The sequence below is a fragment of the Gorilla gorilla genome, chromosome 21 (genome assembly GCF_029281585.2).
Source record: "Gorilla gorilla gorilla isolate KB3781 chromosome 21, NHGRI_mGorGor1-v2.1_pri, whole genome shotgun sequence".
Lineage (NCBI taxonomy): Eukaryota > Metazoa > Chordata > Mammalia > Primates > Hominidae > Gorilla > Gorilla gorilla.
The window spans coordinates 48,427,913-48,440,681 of NC_073245.2; the positions used below are offsets into that span (position 1 = coordinate 48,427,913).

Sequence of the window (12,769 nt, forward strand, 5' to 3'; positions counted from 1 at the left end):
AGCCCTGAGAACAGTGCCTGGCGCATAATAAGTGGCCTGAAGATGTGAGCTGCAGTTACTTCTTTCCTGCCTTCATGGGACAGTGTAATAATGCTATCCTAGGGGCCACCAGGAGGACAGCTATGGGGTGACAGCTCTGCCAGGAGGAGCCAGGAAAGGCTTTCCCTAGGCAGGGACATTTGAGTGAGCTATGCTTGAAGGATAAATTAAAGTATGGTCCCGGGGGAAGGCATCCTAGACAGTGGGAAAAGCAAGTGCAAAGGGCAGAAGGGAAGGAGCGCAGCATTTGGGGAAGGACCAGTGGTCAAGAAAGCCAGATGTCAAGCACATGGAGGAGGAGTCGGGGGGGAAGAGCTGGAAAGGAAGGCTAGGCCAGAGCTTGATGGACCTCAAATGTCATATACCAAGTTCAAACTTCTGTCCTGCAGACAATGGGGAATCACTTAAATTTTTTACATTAGGGACATGATGTCATCAGATATGTGTTTCTGTGTTTTAGAAAGATTATTCTAGCAACCTCTGCGGAGGAGGGACTTGAGCAAAAAATTCTTCCCTCCTTCTCTCTCTCTCCTTCCTTCCACAAGTACTGATTGAACACCCATGATGTGTATAGTTCTGTACCAGCCACTGTGAATCCAGCTTGAAGAAGGGAACATCCCGGGGCTCTGGGGCCCACATGCCACTGGGAGAGACAGAGAGAGAAGGCAGGGAACCAGCTTAGATGCTGGTGCCCAGGCTGGGGTGGGGCTGGAGTTCAAGGAGGTGGATGCAGAGAAGGGGTCAGGGTTAAGGGATGCCTGGAGGGGGGAAAGCACAGGATTTGGTTGTTGGTAGGATGTTCAGGGGACAAGAGGAAAGATGAGCTCGTGACACCGTTCACTAGCCAATGGTTCTCAAAATGTGGTTCCAGGAACCTGTTAGCAAGGCAGGTCCTTTGGGCTCCTCCTTAGACCTATTGACTCGGAAACTCTAGGGTGGGGCCCAGCAGTGTGTGTTTTTCCAAGCCCTCCAGCTGATGCCTCTGAAGTTGGAGAACTGCTGATGTGAACAGAGCGATGGGGGAAAGTGCTCTTTAGTGACAAGCGTGTGTTGGAAGTGGAAGAAGCAGTGAATTCCTTTCGAGATCGGATGAGTCTGAGGTGTCTGTGGAACATTTCCAGGGCAAAATGTCTAGGACACAACTGGTTTTAAAGGCCTAAGGTCCAATAAATATCTGGGCTATAGGTGAAGGGATAGGGGACTTTGACCTCCATGAGGCAGCAGAAGCTGTTGAGTAGCCGAGGTGGCCCAGAGAGCGGGTGGCAAGTGAGGAGAGCCTGAATGTGGAGGAAGAGAGGGCTGAGTTTGCCTTGGTCAGGGAGAGGAACCACTCCTCCTGGAGGCAGGTGACGGGACTGGCCAAGGATACAGGAGAGGAAGGGAGGAGCAGAGGGTGCCTCGTTTTGAATGACTGATGTCCCTAGTGGTGGCCTCTGTTTTTAGTGTGAAGGTGGTGGTGAGGCTTTGCCCTGGGAAAGACAGAACAATGAGAGAATAAGAGGCTTTAAGGGAGAACTTCCCAGAATGATGTTAGGATTCAGAGGGGTTAGTGGCTGTTAAGGTGAAAGGAAGCATTGAGCCCGGAAGCTGCCCTTGGGAAGCCTGCTGCTGGGCCACATTCTGGAACTGCAGGTGCATCTGGGAACATGCCTTGTGGTGCAGTACCAAGGAACCAGGCTGCTGGCAGCCTCAGCAGGATGCAGGTGTGGGAGCGGCAGGGGAAAGTCAGCGAGTTTCTGTTCTCACCTGTCCCTTGGTAGGCAGAAGTCCAGATCTAGTGCCATGCCTGGACCAGAATCAGAGGTCAGCCACTGAGGACCTGCAGAATGGACACGGTTCTGGGCCCCTGGACAGACAAGGCTGAGCCCTGAGATGGTGCAGAAAGTAGGAGGTAGAAGCAGGCAGCTGGGCCCTGGCGCCAGATTGGCGGCAGTAAGTCAGGGGACAATTCCAGGAAGATCTAGCAATTAGAATTTAAGGTAGGGCCAAGAGAGCTGTCTGAAGGGAAAGATTCCCAAGGGCAGAGTGGCGTGCAGAGTGTGTTGGACTTGGAGTCAGACAACATGGAGTTAAGTTCCAGCTCTACCACTAACTTGCTGGGAGACTGAACTCTTAAGTTTCTCATGCCCTCCAGTTTCTCATCTGTAAATCAGGAATATTAAAAATAATGCCCAACCGGTGTTATGAGAATTAAATGAGATGAGGCATGTAACATCCTTAAAATGATGCCTCACACATAGCAAGCACTCAGAAAGTCATTATTATTATTATATTCTAAATAGCCAGCTTATGCCCCTATATTTATCCTATGTATTTTGGTTTGCAAAACCTTTTCTACTCCATTAGCTTCATAGGTTCTGTGTGGGATTGGGGCAAGGGTCCTTTTTTACAGATGCATCTGTGAGGCCCATAGAGAGGAAGTGGCTCTGCCCCAAGTCACATGGCTCGAAGGTGGCAGGGCAGGACATGAGCCTGAATCTGGCAACTCCTCTGCTAGTGCTTCCGGAGAACAATGCCATGTCTTGATCACTACAGTGTTCCTAACGCCAGACAGTCTGTAAATGTTTGTTGAATGAGTGAGTGTGCAAGTGTGCGAGTGAACAAATGTGTGCCTGAGTGAGCAAGGGATGAATGAGGTGGAACTGAACGATGCCTTCAGTCCTTTGCTTCTACTATTTCTACTCAACCTTGTGGTCGTGATAGCTACGTGGCCACATGCTCCGCCCATCCTGGGGGCCCACCCGGCTGAGAGCTGGCCATCTGAGCACTATTGTTTCCCCAGGAGAACAGTCTCAAGTCCGGGAAGGGGGCAGCTGCCATGATCCCAGGCCCACAGACGGTGGCCACGGAAATCCGTTCTCTTTCTCCGGTAAGTGGGCAAGGCCAGCTCAGGCTAGGGGACTCCACACTGCGAATATGGGCATGGACCCATGTATGGCTGGCAGGAAGTGCTGCGTTGTGCCCAGAAGGCACCCTTCTAGGTGCAGAGCCAGGAAACTGGACCCTTTTCAGATGCCCACAGGGCTCCCTGGTGCCTGCTAGAATCTCATGAATGGCCCTCCCCACCGCCCACACATGTAAGTGGGGCATTGGTGGCGTGTGAGGGTGAAGCGGCCCCTCACCTTGGTGGTGCTGCTGAGGGTTCTTTTGCATCTGCCCTCCCTACTAACCAGGAAGAGCAATGGACTAGGAGGCCAGAGGCTTGGATTCTGGACCTGCCTCTGTTGGTGCCTGCCCAGTGACCCTGAGTCTGTCACTGTAGGGTCTCTTTCAGCTCTTGCATTCTCCAAGTCTGTGGTTCTCATTGTTTAGCTCCGCAGAGAGCGTGCACCTGGCTATGACAGGATGGGGCATCAGGAGGGCTCTGTTTCCACCTTGGATCCTTTTGGTCATTCTTCCATGATGCCAGGATTCTTAAATTCTAGGGTATTGTTAGGATTCTGGGCCTCAGGAATCTTAGCGTCTAGGAATCTCAGACTCCAGGATTTGAGAATTTGATGGGTCTAGTTTTCTGAAGATTCTAGTATTCTTGAATTCTTAATGGCTCAAAGCATCTTGGCTTCGAAACGTCACCTTCACGGGGCCCTTTACCCCACCCCGCCCCCGCCCCTCCAGAGCCCACTGTCCTTACCTGACACCCTGGGTGGGGGGTGGTTATATTCTGCAGATCATCGGGAAAGATGTCCTCACCAGCACCTACGGCGCCACTGCGGAAACCCTCTCAACCTCCACCACCACCCATGTCACCAAAGTGAGTAGCAGCAGGGCGCCCCATGCCCCCAGCCGAGCTGCAGGCGAGAAGGTCATGACTGTTGTTCTGCTTCGGCTTCGCCATCTGTAAAGCGGACAGAGAAAACCTGTAGTGTTTACCAGCTTCTGGAATACTGTGCGCTTTGTCCTGTGCCACATGTTGTTCTAGGCACAGGCCCTTCCCACACGGCATTGACAGCCAGGCTAGGGGGAACAATACTCTCCTCTTTGAAGTAACTGTGAACCATGGCGTGTGCGCCTTGTAGATGGAAAGTGCTGGAGGAATCTAGACGGGGTGACATATGGGAGGCCCTGCAAGAGTCAGGAAGCATCTCCTGGAAGAAGTAGGGACGGAGTAGAGTCTTGGAAAGCCAGGCAGGACACCTGAGGGAGGAGAAGACAGATGCGGGTGTTCTAAGCAAAGCAGAAGAGGGAAGCAGAAATTGTGTGTTTGCTTATTTGTTTGTTCACTGAGCAGATGTTAGTGAGTGTCAACTTTGTGTTAGCCTCTGTGCCAGGGGCTGCTGGATGTAGCAGTAAGTGAGGCCTGTTTATGGGACATGAGAAGCACATGTACGGGGTGTAACTGGGAAATTAGGTTGCACTGGGGGCAGGGAGGTGGAATATAGAGCAAATAACAAATACCAGGACACATTTGACTCTGGAGGATCTGGGCCTCAGGGAGATTGGAAAGCCATGAAGGTTTTTAGATTGGAGAGTAACCCAGTGAACATAGGTTTAAGGAGAGAATATCAGGTCCACCAGGATGTGTAGATAGGTGGGAGAAAGAAGAGGGAGAAGTATGGAGAGAGACGGATAATAAATAACTCAGGCCTGGTTGGGGAGGGCCTGGACCAGGGTGTGAGTCAGAGCTCAGGCAGCAAGAGGTAGGGGCAAAGGAGGGAAGCCTTCCTGGGTGACCCAGCAATAAGGACAAGGGCTAGTTGGGAGGCAGGTGGGCTGATGCGTCCATACCTATGTGGCCAGGAGGAAGGCAGGAGGGCGCCTAGCCAGGGCTGGAGGCCTGGAGCAGCCAGGTTGATGAGCCATCAGAGGAGAACTCTGGTCAGTTGCACTGGGCCTTCATGCACGTACTGTCCTGGCCTCTGCCTGCGCCTCTACAGGATTCAGCACTTTCTCACATACCCCACAAAGAACCCACTCTCAGCAAAAGCATTACTGAGCAATGTTGACTTCTCTGAAAGCTTTATGGGAGGTTTTACATCCCACGCCCACAGCAGACAGCTCAGGAAACTCTTCTTCCCAAAGTCCCTGCCAACTGGGAGCCCCCTCTTCTTTCTATCCACTCCTGACTCCAGTTGGGATTCCCCACAAACACCACCCTGCTTTAACAGGCCAAACAATTAGGTCCTGCCTCAGTTATTACTTCTAAACTTGTCCAAACCCCTTGCCTTCAGAAAACAGCGGAGGTCATAAGTATCATCAATCTAATTTTCTCTTGTAGTATTGTTTGAAGTTGCTTAAGGCAGAACCTTGTCACCATTCACATTTCATTCATGTGTTCATTCAACAAATCTGCATTCAGCACTGCCCTGGTTAGACTGGGTAAGGGAGTAGGGGAGGAGGGGATATAGAGATGAACAAAATACAGACCCTGCCTTCAAGAGCTGGCAGCCTGGTGAGGTGAACAAGGCCACAGACACACATAAGGTCGGCACCAGGCAGAGAGGTCCAGAACTGTGAGAGAGACAGATTCAGTGCTCAGGGAGTACCAAGGCAGGAAGACAGAAGCATTGCCAACCAGGGTCTGAGAGGCAGCATTGGAGCTGGGCTTGGAAGACCTAGATGGGATAGTTTGGTAGTTTTGGGGAGTGGTGGCAACCAGGCAAGATCTGCAGTTCAAAGTCCAAAATCAGAAAAGAAAAAATCTGAGGAAGTCAGGAGAGAAGGTAACTGCTGGTTCTCAGCCCTGCCCTCGAGAGATGATTTGGGTAGGTCTCCTCTTGAGGCTGCTGCCCCAACAGGACCCAGGAGTGACCTCACCTCCCTCTCCCTCTGCAGACTGTGAAAGGAGGGTTTTCTGAGACAAGGATCGAGAAGCGAATCATCATTACTGGGGATGAAGATGTCGATCAGGACCAGGTATGGGGGTAGGGACCGTTCTTCCCAGTGCCACTGCCCAGTCCTCAATCCCTCCTATGTTGGGTTACCCATGGATGGCTGTCCTCATGGGCAGAGAAGGTGTCCACTTCTTGCTGACCCTGTTCAGATAAGAAACCCCCAAGAAAGGGGCATTGGATGGGAGCCAGAAGGAGCCAGAAGACCTGAGCTCTAGTCTCTCCCTTTAGTTGTTTGACTTTGCCCCTCCCTGGGCCTCAGTTTTTCCAGCTGTGCACTAGAGGGCTTGCTGTTCTTCACAGTCTCTCTCGTCTTGGATATTTCATGGTTCCTTCCTTTGCTGTTCTTTACCACCAGGCCCTGGCTTTGGCCATCAAGGAGGCCAAACTGCAGCATCCTGATATGCTGGTAACCAAAGCTGTCGTATACAGAGAAACAGACCCATCCCCAGAGGAGAGGGACAAGAAGCCACAGGTAAGGCTCCTGAGGCCCAGCAATCATGAGAGAGAGGAGGGAGCAGTAGCAAGATCCTCTGAGGGCCATTTCCATCTGAGAAGCCAGTGGCTTGACCCCTAGTGCAGCTTTGACCCTCCCCCCATCAGCCTTCCTGATTTGCTCCTCAAAGGAGAGAGGCACCTCCCCGAGATACAAGTCGGTGGGGAGAGGAAGGAAGACTGGTTCCTTGGTTTCTTTGGGGTTTCAGGCTCCAGATCCAGAAAAATAAATCCAGAAGTGGTTAAAAATTTTTTTAAAGGGAGGGAAATGGAGAGAGGATTGACAGTGGATATTGAGGTGGGACAGATGGAGGTCCTCATTATCTCCTTGGGCATTGTCTATAAACCGGAAGTCAGAAAAAGTCCTACTAGGCCCAGTGCCACGTTCCTGGCCCTGAGTCTCTCTCTCTATCACAAGTCACTGAATGTTGTTAAGGGGCCATGATGACCAGAGCCCTTGATCCCTTTTGTCTTGCTTGATTGCAATTTTTATTTTTTTTGAGATGGAGTCTTGCTCTGTCACCCAGGCTGGAGTGCAGTGGTACAATCTTGACTCACTGCAACCTCCAGCTCCTGGGTTTAAGCGATTCTCTTGCCTCAGCCTCCCGAGCAGCTGGGACCACAGGCACCCGCCACCGCGCCCAGCTAATATTTTGTATTTTTAGTAAAGACGTGGTTTCACCATGTTAGCCAGGATAGTCTCGATCTCCTGACCTCGTGATCTGCCCGCCTTGGCCTCCCAAAGTGCTGGGATTACAGGCGTGAGCCACCGCACCCAGCCTAATTTTTATATTTTTAGTAGAGACGGGGTTTTACCTTGTTGGCCAGGCTGGTATCAAACTCCTGTCCTCAAGTGATCTGCCTGCCTCAGCCTCCCAAAGTGAAGGGATTACAGGCATGAGCCACCATGCCTGCCATGATTGCATTTTGACTTCTGAGACCTGCAGGAGCCAAAATCTTAGGGACTTTAATATTCTCCTGTTTCACTGTGGGCCATCAATGCTTTGGTGAATAAGAGAAATAAGATGATGTTGGGGCAGATAGGGCTTTTAAGCAACCTAAATTAGGGGAGGGGTTCTTCTGGGCCCTCTGGAAATTTACCAGATCTTATCAGATCTTAAAGCAAAATCCCATAGACATTGAGTTGGATAAAATAAGCCAGGCACAGAAAGTATAAACTGTATGATTCCATTCGTAGGGAGTCCAAAAGCACGCAAAACTAATCGACAATGTTGAAAATCAGAATATTTCTGATTTTCTATCTGAGAAAAAAATTCTTCTGATTTTTCTGTTACTTCTGGGATGCAGTATTCACAAGGAAGAGGGAAGGGCCACAAAGGAACCTTCTAGGGTACTGGAAATGTCACTATTTTCAACTGGGTGGGTTACATGGGTATATACATATAAACACATTTATAAAATTATTCTCCCACTTAGAGTTGTGTACTTCACACATTTCACGGGCTCTACCACAGTGAAAAAAAATCCATCTCAAAGACCCCACAAATATAACTGCTGGTCTCCTTTTTGCCCTTTTCCTTGAATGAATGAAACCAGTCTTTTCTAGAAAGATACGAGAATGTTTCTCTTCCTTTGATTACCAAACCCCTTAATGTCAGAAGAAAAAGCACTGAAACATTTTCCTGCTGCTCTGAAAGGCTGCTAACCTCTGGTCTGGACTAGGGCTGTTCAGCAGAACTTTCTGCAGTGATGGAAGTGTTCTTTCTGTGCTGTCTGGGATGGTAGTCACTAGCTGCATGTGGCTATTGAGGACTTGAAATTGGCTAGTCTAAAAAGAAATGTGCTTTAAGGGTGAAATACATGCAGGATTTTGAAAATTTAATATGAAAAAAGAATATAAATGATCTCAATAATTTTTACATTGGTTACATATTTAAATGATAAGGGATACATCAGGTTAGGTAAAATGTACTATTAAAATTAATTTCATCTGGCCAGGCACGGTGGCTTACGCCTGTAATCTCAGCACTTTAGGAGGCCAAAGCAAGTGGATCACCTGAGGTCAGGAGTTTGAGATCAGCCTGACCAACGTGGTGAAACCCTGTCTCTACTAAAATACAAAATTAGGAGTAGGGGTTGGTGGGTGCCTGTAGTCCCAGCTACTAGGGAGGCTGAGGCAGGAGATTTGCCTTAACCCAGGAGGCGGAGGTTGCAGTGAGCTGAGATGGCACTATTGCACTTCAGCCTGGGCAACAGAGCGAGACTCCGTCTCAAAAATAAAATAAAATTAAATTAATTTCACCTGTTTCTTTTTAAACTTTTTAATGTAAACTAAAATTGAGAAATTTAATTGTGAAATTAAAATTTTCTATTTATCTAGAAATTTTTAGAAAAATATATAGAAAATTTAGGAAGTGTTATCTAGAAAATCTATTATCTAGGAAAAAAAATTTTTTTTTTGAGACGGAGTCTCACTCTGTCACCCAGGCTGGAGTGCAGTGGCACGATCTTGGCTTACTCCAGCCTCCACCTCCCGGATTCAAGTGATTCTCGTGCCTCAGCCTCCCAAGTAGCTGAGACTACAGGCGTGTGCTACCACACCCAACTAATTTTTGTATTTTTAGTAGAGACGGGGTTTCACCATATTTGCCAGGCTGGCCTCAAACTCCTGACCTCAAGTGATCTGCCCGACTCGGCCTCCCAAAGTGCTAGGATTACAGGTGTGAGCCACTGCACCTGGACCTATCTAGGAAAATTTTAAATTGCATATGTAGTTCACATTCTATTTCTACTGGACAGCACTGGTCTAGAAGTGTAGGTTGGCCATGGGTGGAGCCTACCTCCCAGGCTTCCTCAGACCTTCATACAAGTGATTGTCATTCCTATCCCCTCAGTTTTTCAATCATTCTTCCTTTATTCCTCCCAAATCTCAGAATGGTAGAGTGTAGGCCACTTGCTGAGCTGGGTGTATCACCTGGGGAAGCCTGTTTAAAATACAGGCACTGGAGAACCCTCTCCATAAAGTCTGATTTAGAAAGACTGGACTGGGACCTGGGACCTGTATTGCCTGGGAATCTTCATTTCTGCCTTGGTCCTTAGGGAGTCCCCGTGCAGCCAGGTATAGTAGCATTGATGCAAAGAACTCTGTACTGGGAATCCAGGGACCTGGCTCTAAAGCTGTTCCACTGACTGGTGTGTGACCGTAGGTCCGTTTCTTCCCGCTTGAGGACTCAGTTTCCTCACTTGCAAAATGAAGAGGTGGAGCGAGCCCCCTTCCAATTATAGTCCTCTGGCTATTTGCTTTCCTGGGGTATCTGTTTTGCTTTTCTCGTCTCTTCTCCATTCCCTCTCTCACGCCTCCTAATCTTTCCCAGGGCATTCAGAACCAGGCCCCCAGGCTCCCGCCTTCCCATTTCCCTAGCCATTCAGAGCCCTCATCCTGGCCTCCACATCCTGCCCACCCCGCCGCGATGCAGTCTTTCACATCTGCCCACCTCACTGCTCCCTTTGCTGTCTCATTCCCTCCTCCTCGCCTCTCTTTAGTTCTTTCTTTGCTGCCATTGCCCCATGCACCACCATGCCCCATCTCTGTCTCTTCTGGGTTGTTCTGTAAAGGTCACCTTGTTTATGTTGCCCTGGCAAGCCAGAAGTTTCTCTCCCTTGCCTTTTCTGCCCACATGCTTTACCAGTAATTATGGTCAAGTAGAACCCAAGTCTGACTCTTAATACAGTCAGACTCACTAATTCTAGAAGAGGTCTCCTCTGAATTCAAAAACTCCTTTTTAAAGTGCTTGGAAACATTGGCTTAATGGATGGATGCCTCTTGGTACCCCAAGGAAGAGCTCTGTACTCCTGCAGAGTCTCAAGCCCTGCCCTTTATTAGCTGTGTGATCTTTTAGCAAATCATTTAAACTTTTCAGCCTATGATTCCTCGTCAGCCAAATGGCAGTGATCATCACAGTAATAACAATCGCTATAATTTATGGAAAGCTTACGCTGTGCCAGGCACCAGGCCGTGCACTCAACACAAGTACTGTTACCTGCTCATTCATTTTACAAATGAGGAAACTGAAGGTCAGAGATGTTAAGTGGCTTGCTCACAGTCATGAAGCTGTGAACATGATGGATTGATTAGAGAGTGAAACCCAATCTGTTAGACTCCAAAACCCAATGGTCTCGACCTTTTCACCACACCCACTTTTCATAACGTCTGTCTCCTAGGGCTACCAAGATCATCCATGCAGCATGGTAGTTAGCACACTGCCTAGCACATCGCGAGTGCTTAATAAAAGCTCATTATGACTACTATTACCATTAACTTGAAATAGGCTAACAAAATGCTGCACGCAGGGACTGTGCTGTGCTGTAATAAACCAAGAAGAATAAATCATAACACTGTATTGTTTAGATGTCTTTGGTACTTCTGAAGTGTCTATGGGCTTACGAAGACATCCCACATACCCAGAATAATGATTACACTGACTTATAGGACAGCCACTTCATTAATTGATGCACAAACTTAAAGTGCAGCCTGTTACTGTAAGGAAAAACCAAACCAAACCAAACCAAAACCAATGCCCAGTTAGGATGTAGTAATTTTGCTACATGAGTAATATTCTTTGAGTAGTATTCTTTCTACTCAATTTTGACCAGGGGCCAGGCGCAGTGGCTCACACTTGTAATCCCAGCACTTTGGGAGGCTGAAGCAGGAGGATTACTTGAGCCCAGGGGTTCAAGACCAGCCTGACCATCATAATGAGACCTTCGTTTCTATAAAAAATGTAAAAGATTAACTGGGTGTGGTGGCTGGCACCTGTAGTCCCAGCTACTTGGGAAGTTGAAGCGGGAGGATTGCTTGAGTCCAGGAGGTCCAGGCTGCAATGAGCTATGATCGCGCCACTGCACTCCAGCCTGGCAATAGAGCAAGACCCTGTAAAAAAAAAAAAAAAAAACAACAACGAAGGAAGGAAGGAATAGATGGATACAACTAGGTTTTGGAGCTAGAAACACCTTGGTAGCTGTGTGCCCAGAGGAACCTCTCTGACCTCAGTTTCTTCATCTGCAAAATGTCATTAATGTATACATTGGAGTTGCTGTAATAACTAAACAACACCTGTGATATACTGGATCTGTGTCTTGCCTACAGAAGGGGCTCAGCAAGGTGAACCTGCTTCCTTGTCCCTCTGAGCTTTTTCCATGTTTAGAGGTTGATGAGAGCACTGAGAAAGGCAGACCATAATTGTCCACTACCAGCCTGGTGCCTGAGGCCCTGTCTCCATGAGGGTGTTCGTCTTACTGGTCTTCATCTTCTGTTCCTTCCCCAAATCCTCCAGAAACATCTGTCCCTGCTTCAGTTAACTCTGTCTTCCTTCTTGAAGTTCTTGCTATGAGTGTGGAAAGTCACTCATGTCACACAGAACCTTTTCCCTTCTCTCCCTGCAACCTTGCAGGTCAGACGTCTGGTTTCTGCTCCATCTTCTCCCACTGGCCCACCTCCTTCAAAGAGGACCTGTCTCCCAAACACCACCAGCAAGAGGGCAGCACTTGCCTGGCTTCCTAACCTTCCAAAATTTAATGGGAAAAAATTGACCTGTTCCAAAACAGGAACCTTGGGTTTTAGTCCTGGTTTTGCCAACTTACTAAGCCTGAAGCCTCTGGGCCTCAGTTTTCCTATGTGTCAAATGAGCCAAGAAAGATCCATTTTCTGTGATTCCGTTAGCACTTGACTGCATGCAAGTAGCAGAAATGATGTTTCATCCATTAAATGGTTTTGAGTAGTTGCTATGTGCCAGGCACAGTGCTGAACACTGGAAAGACAAGAGTTAAAAGACAGCCCTTACCCTCAAGGAGATCAGAGTAGTGTGTGGTTAAATTAACAACAGCAACAATCATCATAATAAGAACAGCCAGTATTTATTCAGCACTTGCTATATGCTGGGCCCTTGCTTCAATTCCTCCCTATAATGGGAGGCAGAACCTATTTTACAGAGGAAGCAATTGAGGCTTAAAGAAGTTAAGAAACTTGCCAGGCACTGTGGCGTGCACCTGTAATCCCAGCTACTTGGGAGGCTGAGGCAAAAGGATCACTTGCAGCCAGGAATTCAAGGCTGTAATGTGCATTGATTGTGCCTGTGAATAGCTATTGCACTCCAGCCTGAGCAACATAGTAAGACTCGTCTGTTAAAAACTGTTTAAAATAAAGGAAGTTAAGAAACTCACCCAAGATTACAGAGCTAGCAGGCCCATAGAGTGGGATTTGAACTCAGGGAGTCTGATTTCAGAGCCTGCTCTCTTAAACACTGAGTTTTGGAGCCAAACCTGGAATCCAGGCTTCATTTCTTTATTTAAACACTGCTGTCTGTGGTTTAATCTCCAGGACACAGCAAGCCCACGGACAACAGAAAGGAAAACCAAATGAAAAAAGAACATCTGTAATCGTGACTAAA

At 48.3% G+C, this 12,769-nt stretch overlaps 1 protein-coding gene across 50 annotated transcripts in view; it reads left to right on the forward strand.

Annotated features, from left to right (window-relative positions):
• Positions 1-12,769, forward strand: part of EPB41L1 (erythrocyte membrane protein band 4.1 like 1) — a 140,070-nt gene that overhangs the window by 123,325 nt on the left and 3,976 nt on the right. For 31 of the 50 annotated variants that reach the window (XM_063702179.1, XM_019017121.4, XM_019017120.4 and 28 more), the window contains 4 exons: positions 2,822-2,908; positions 3,707-3,790; positions 5,812-5,892; positions 6,226-6,342. In XM_063702179.1, coding sequence (XP_063558249.1) covers positions 2,822-2,908; positions 3,707-3,790; positions 5,812-5,892; positions 6,226-6,342 — 369 coding nt within the window. The remainder of the gene's footprint in view (positions 1-2,821; positions 2,909-3,706; positions 3,791-5,811; positions 5,893-6,225; positions 6,343-12,769) is intronic. The other 19 variants (XM_019017130.4, XM_063702180.1, XM_019017131.4 and 16 more) reach the window with 2 other exon arrangements.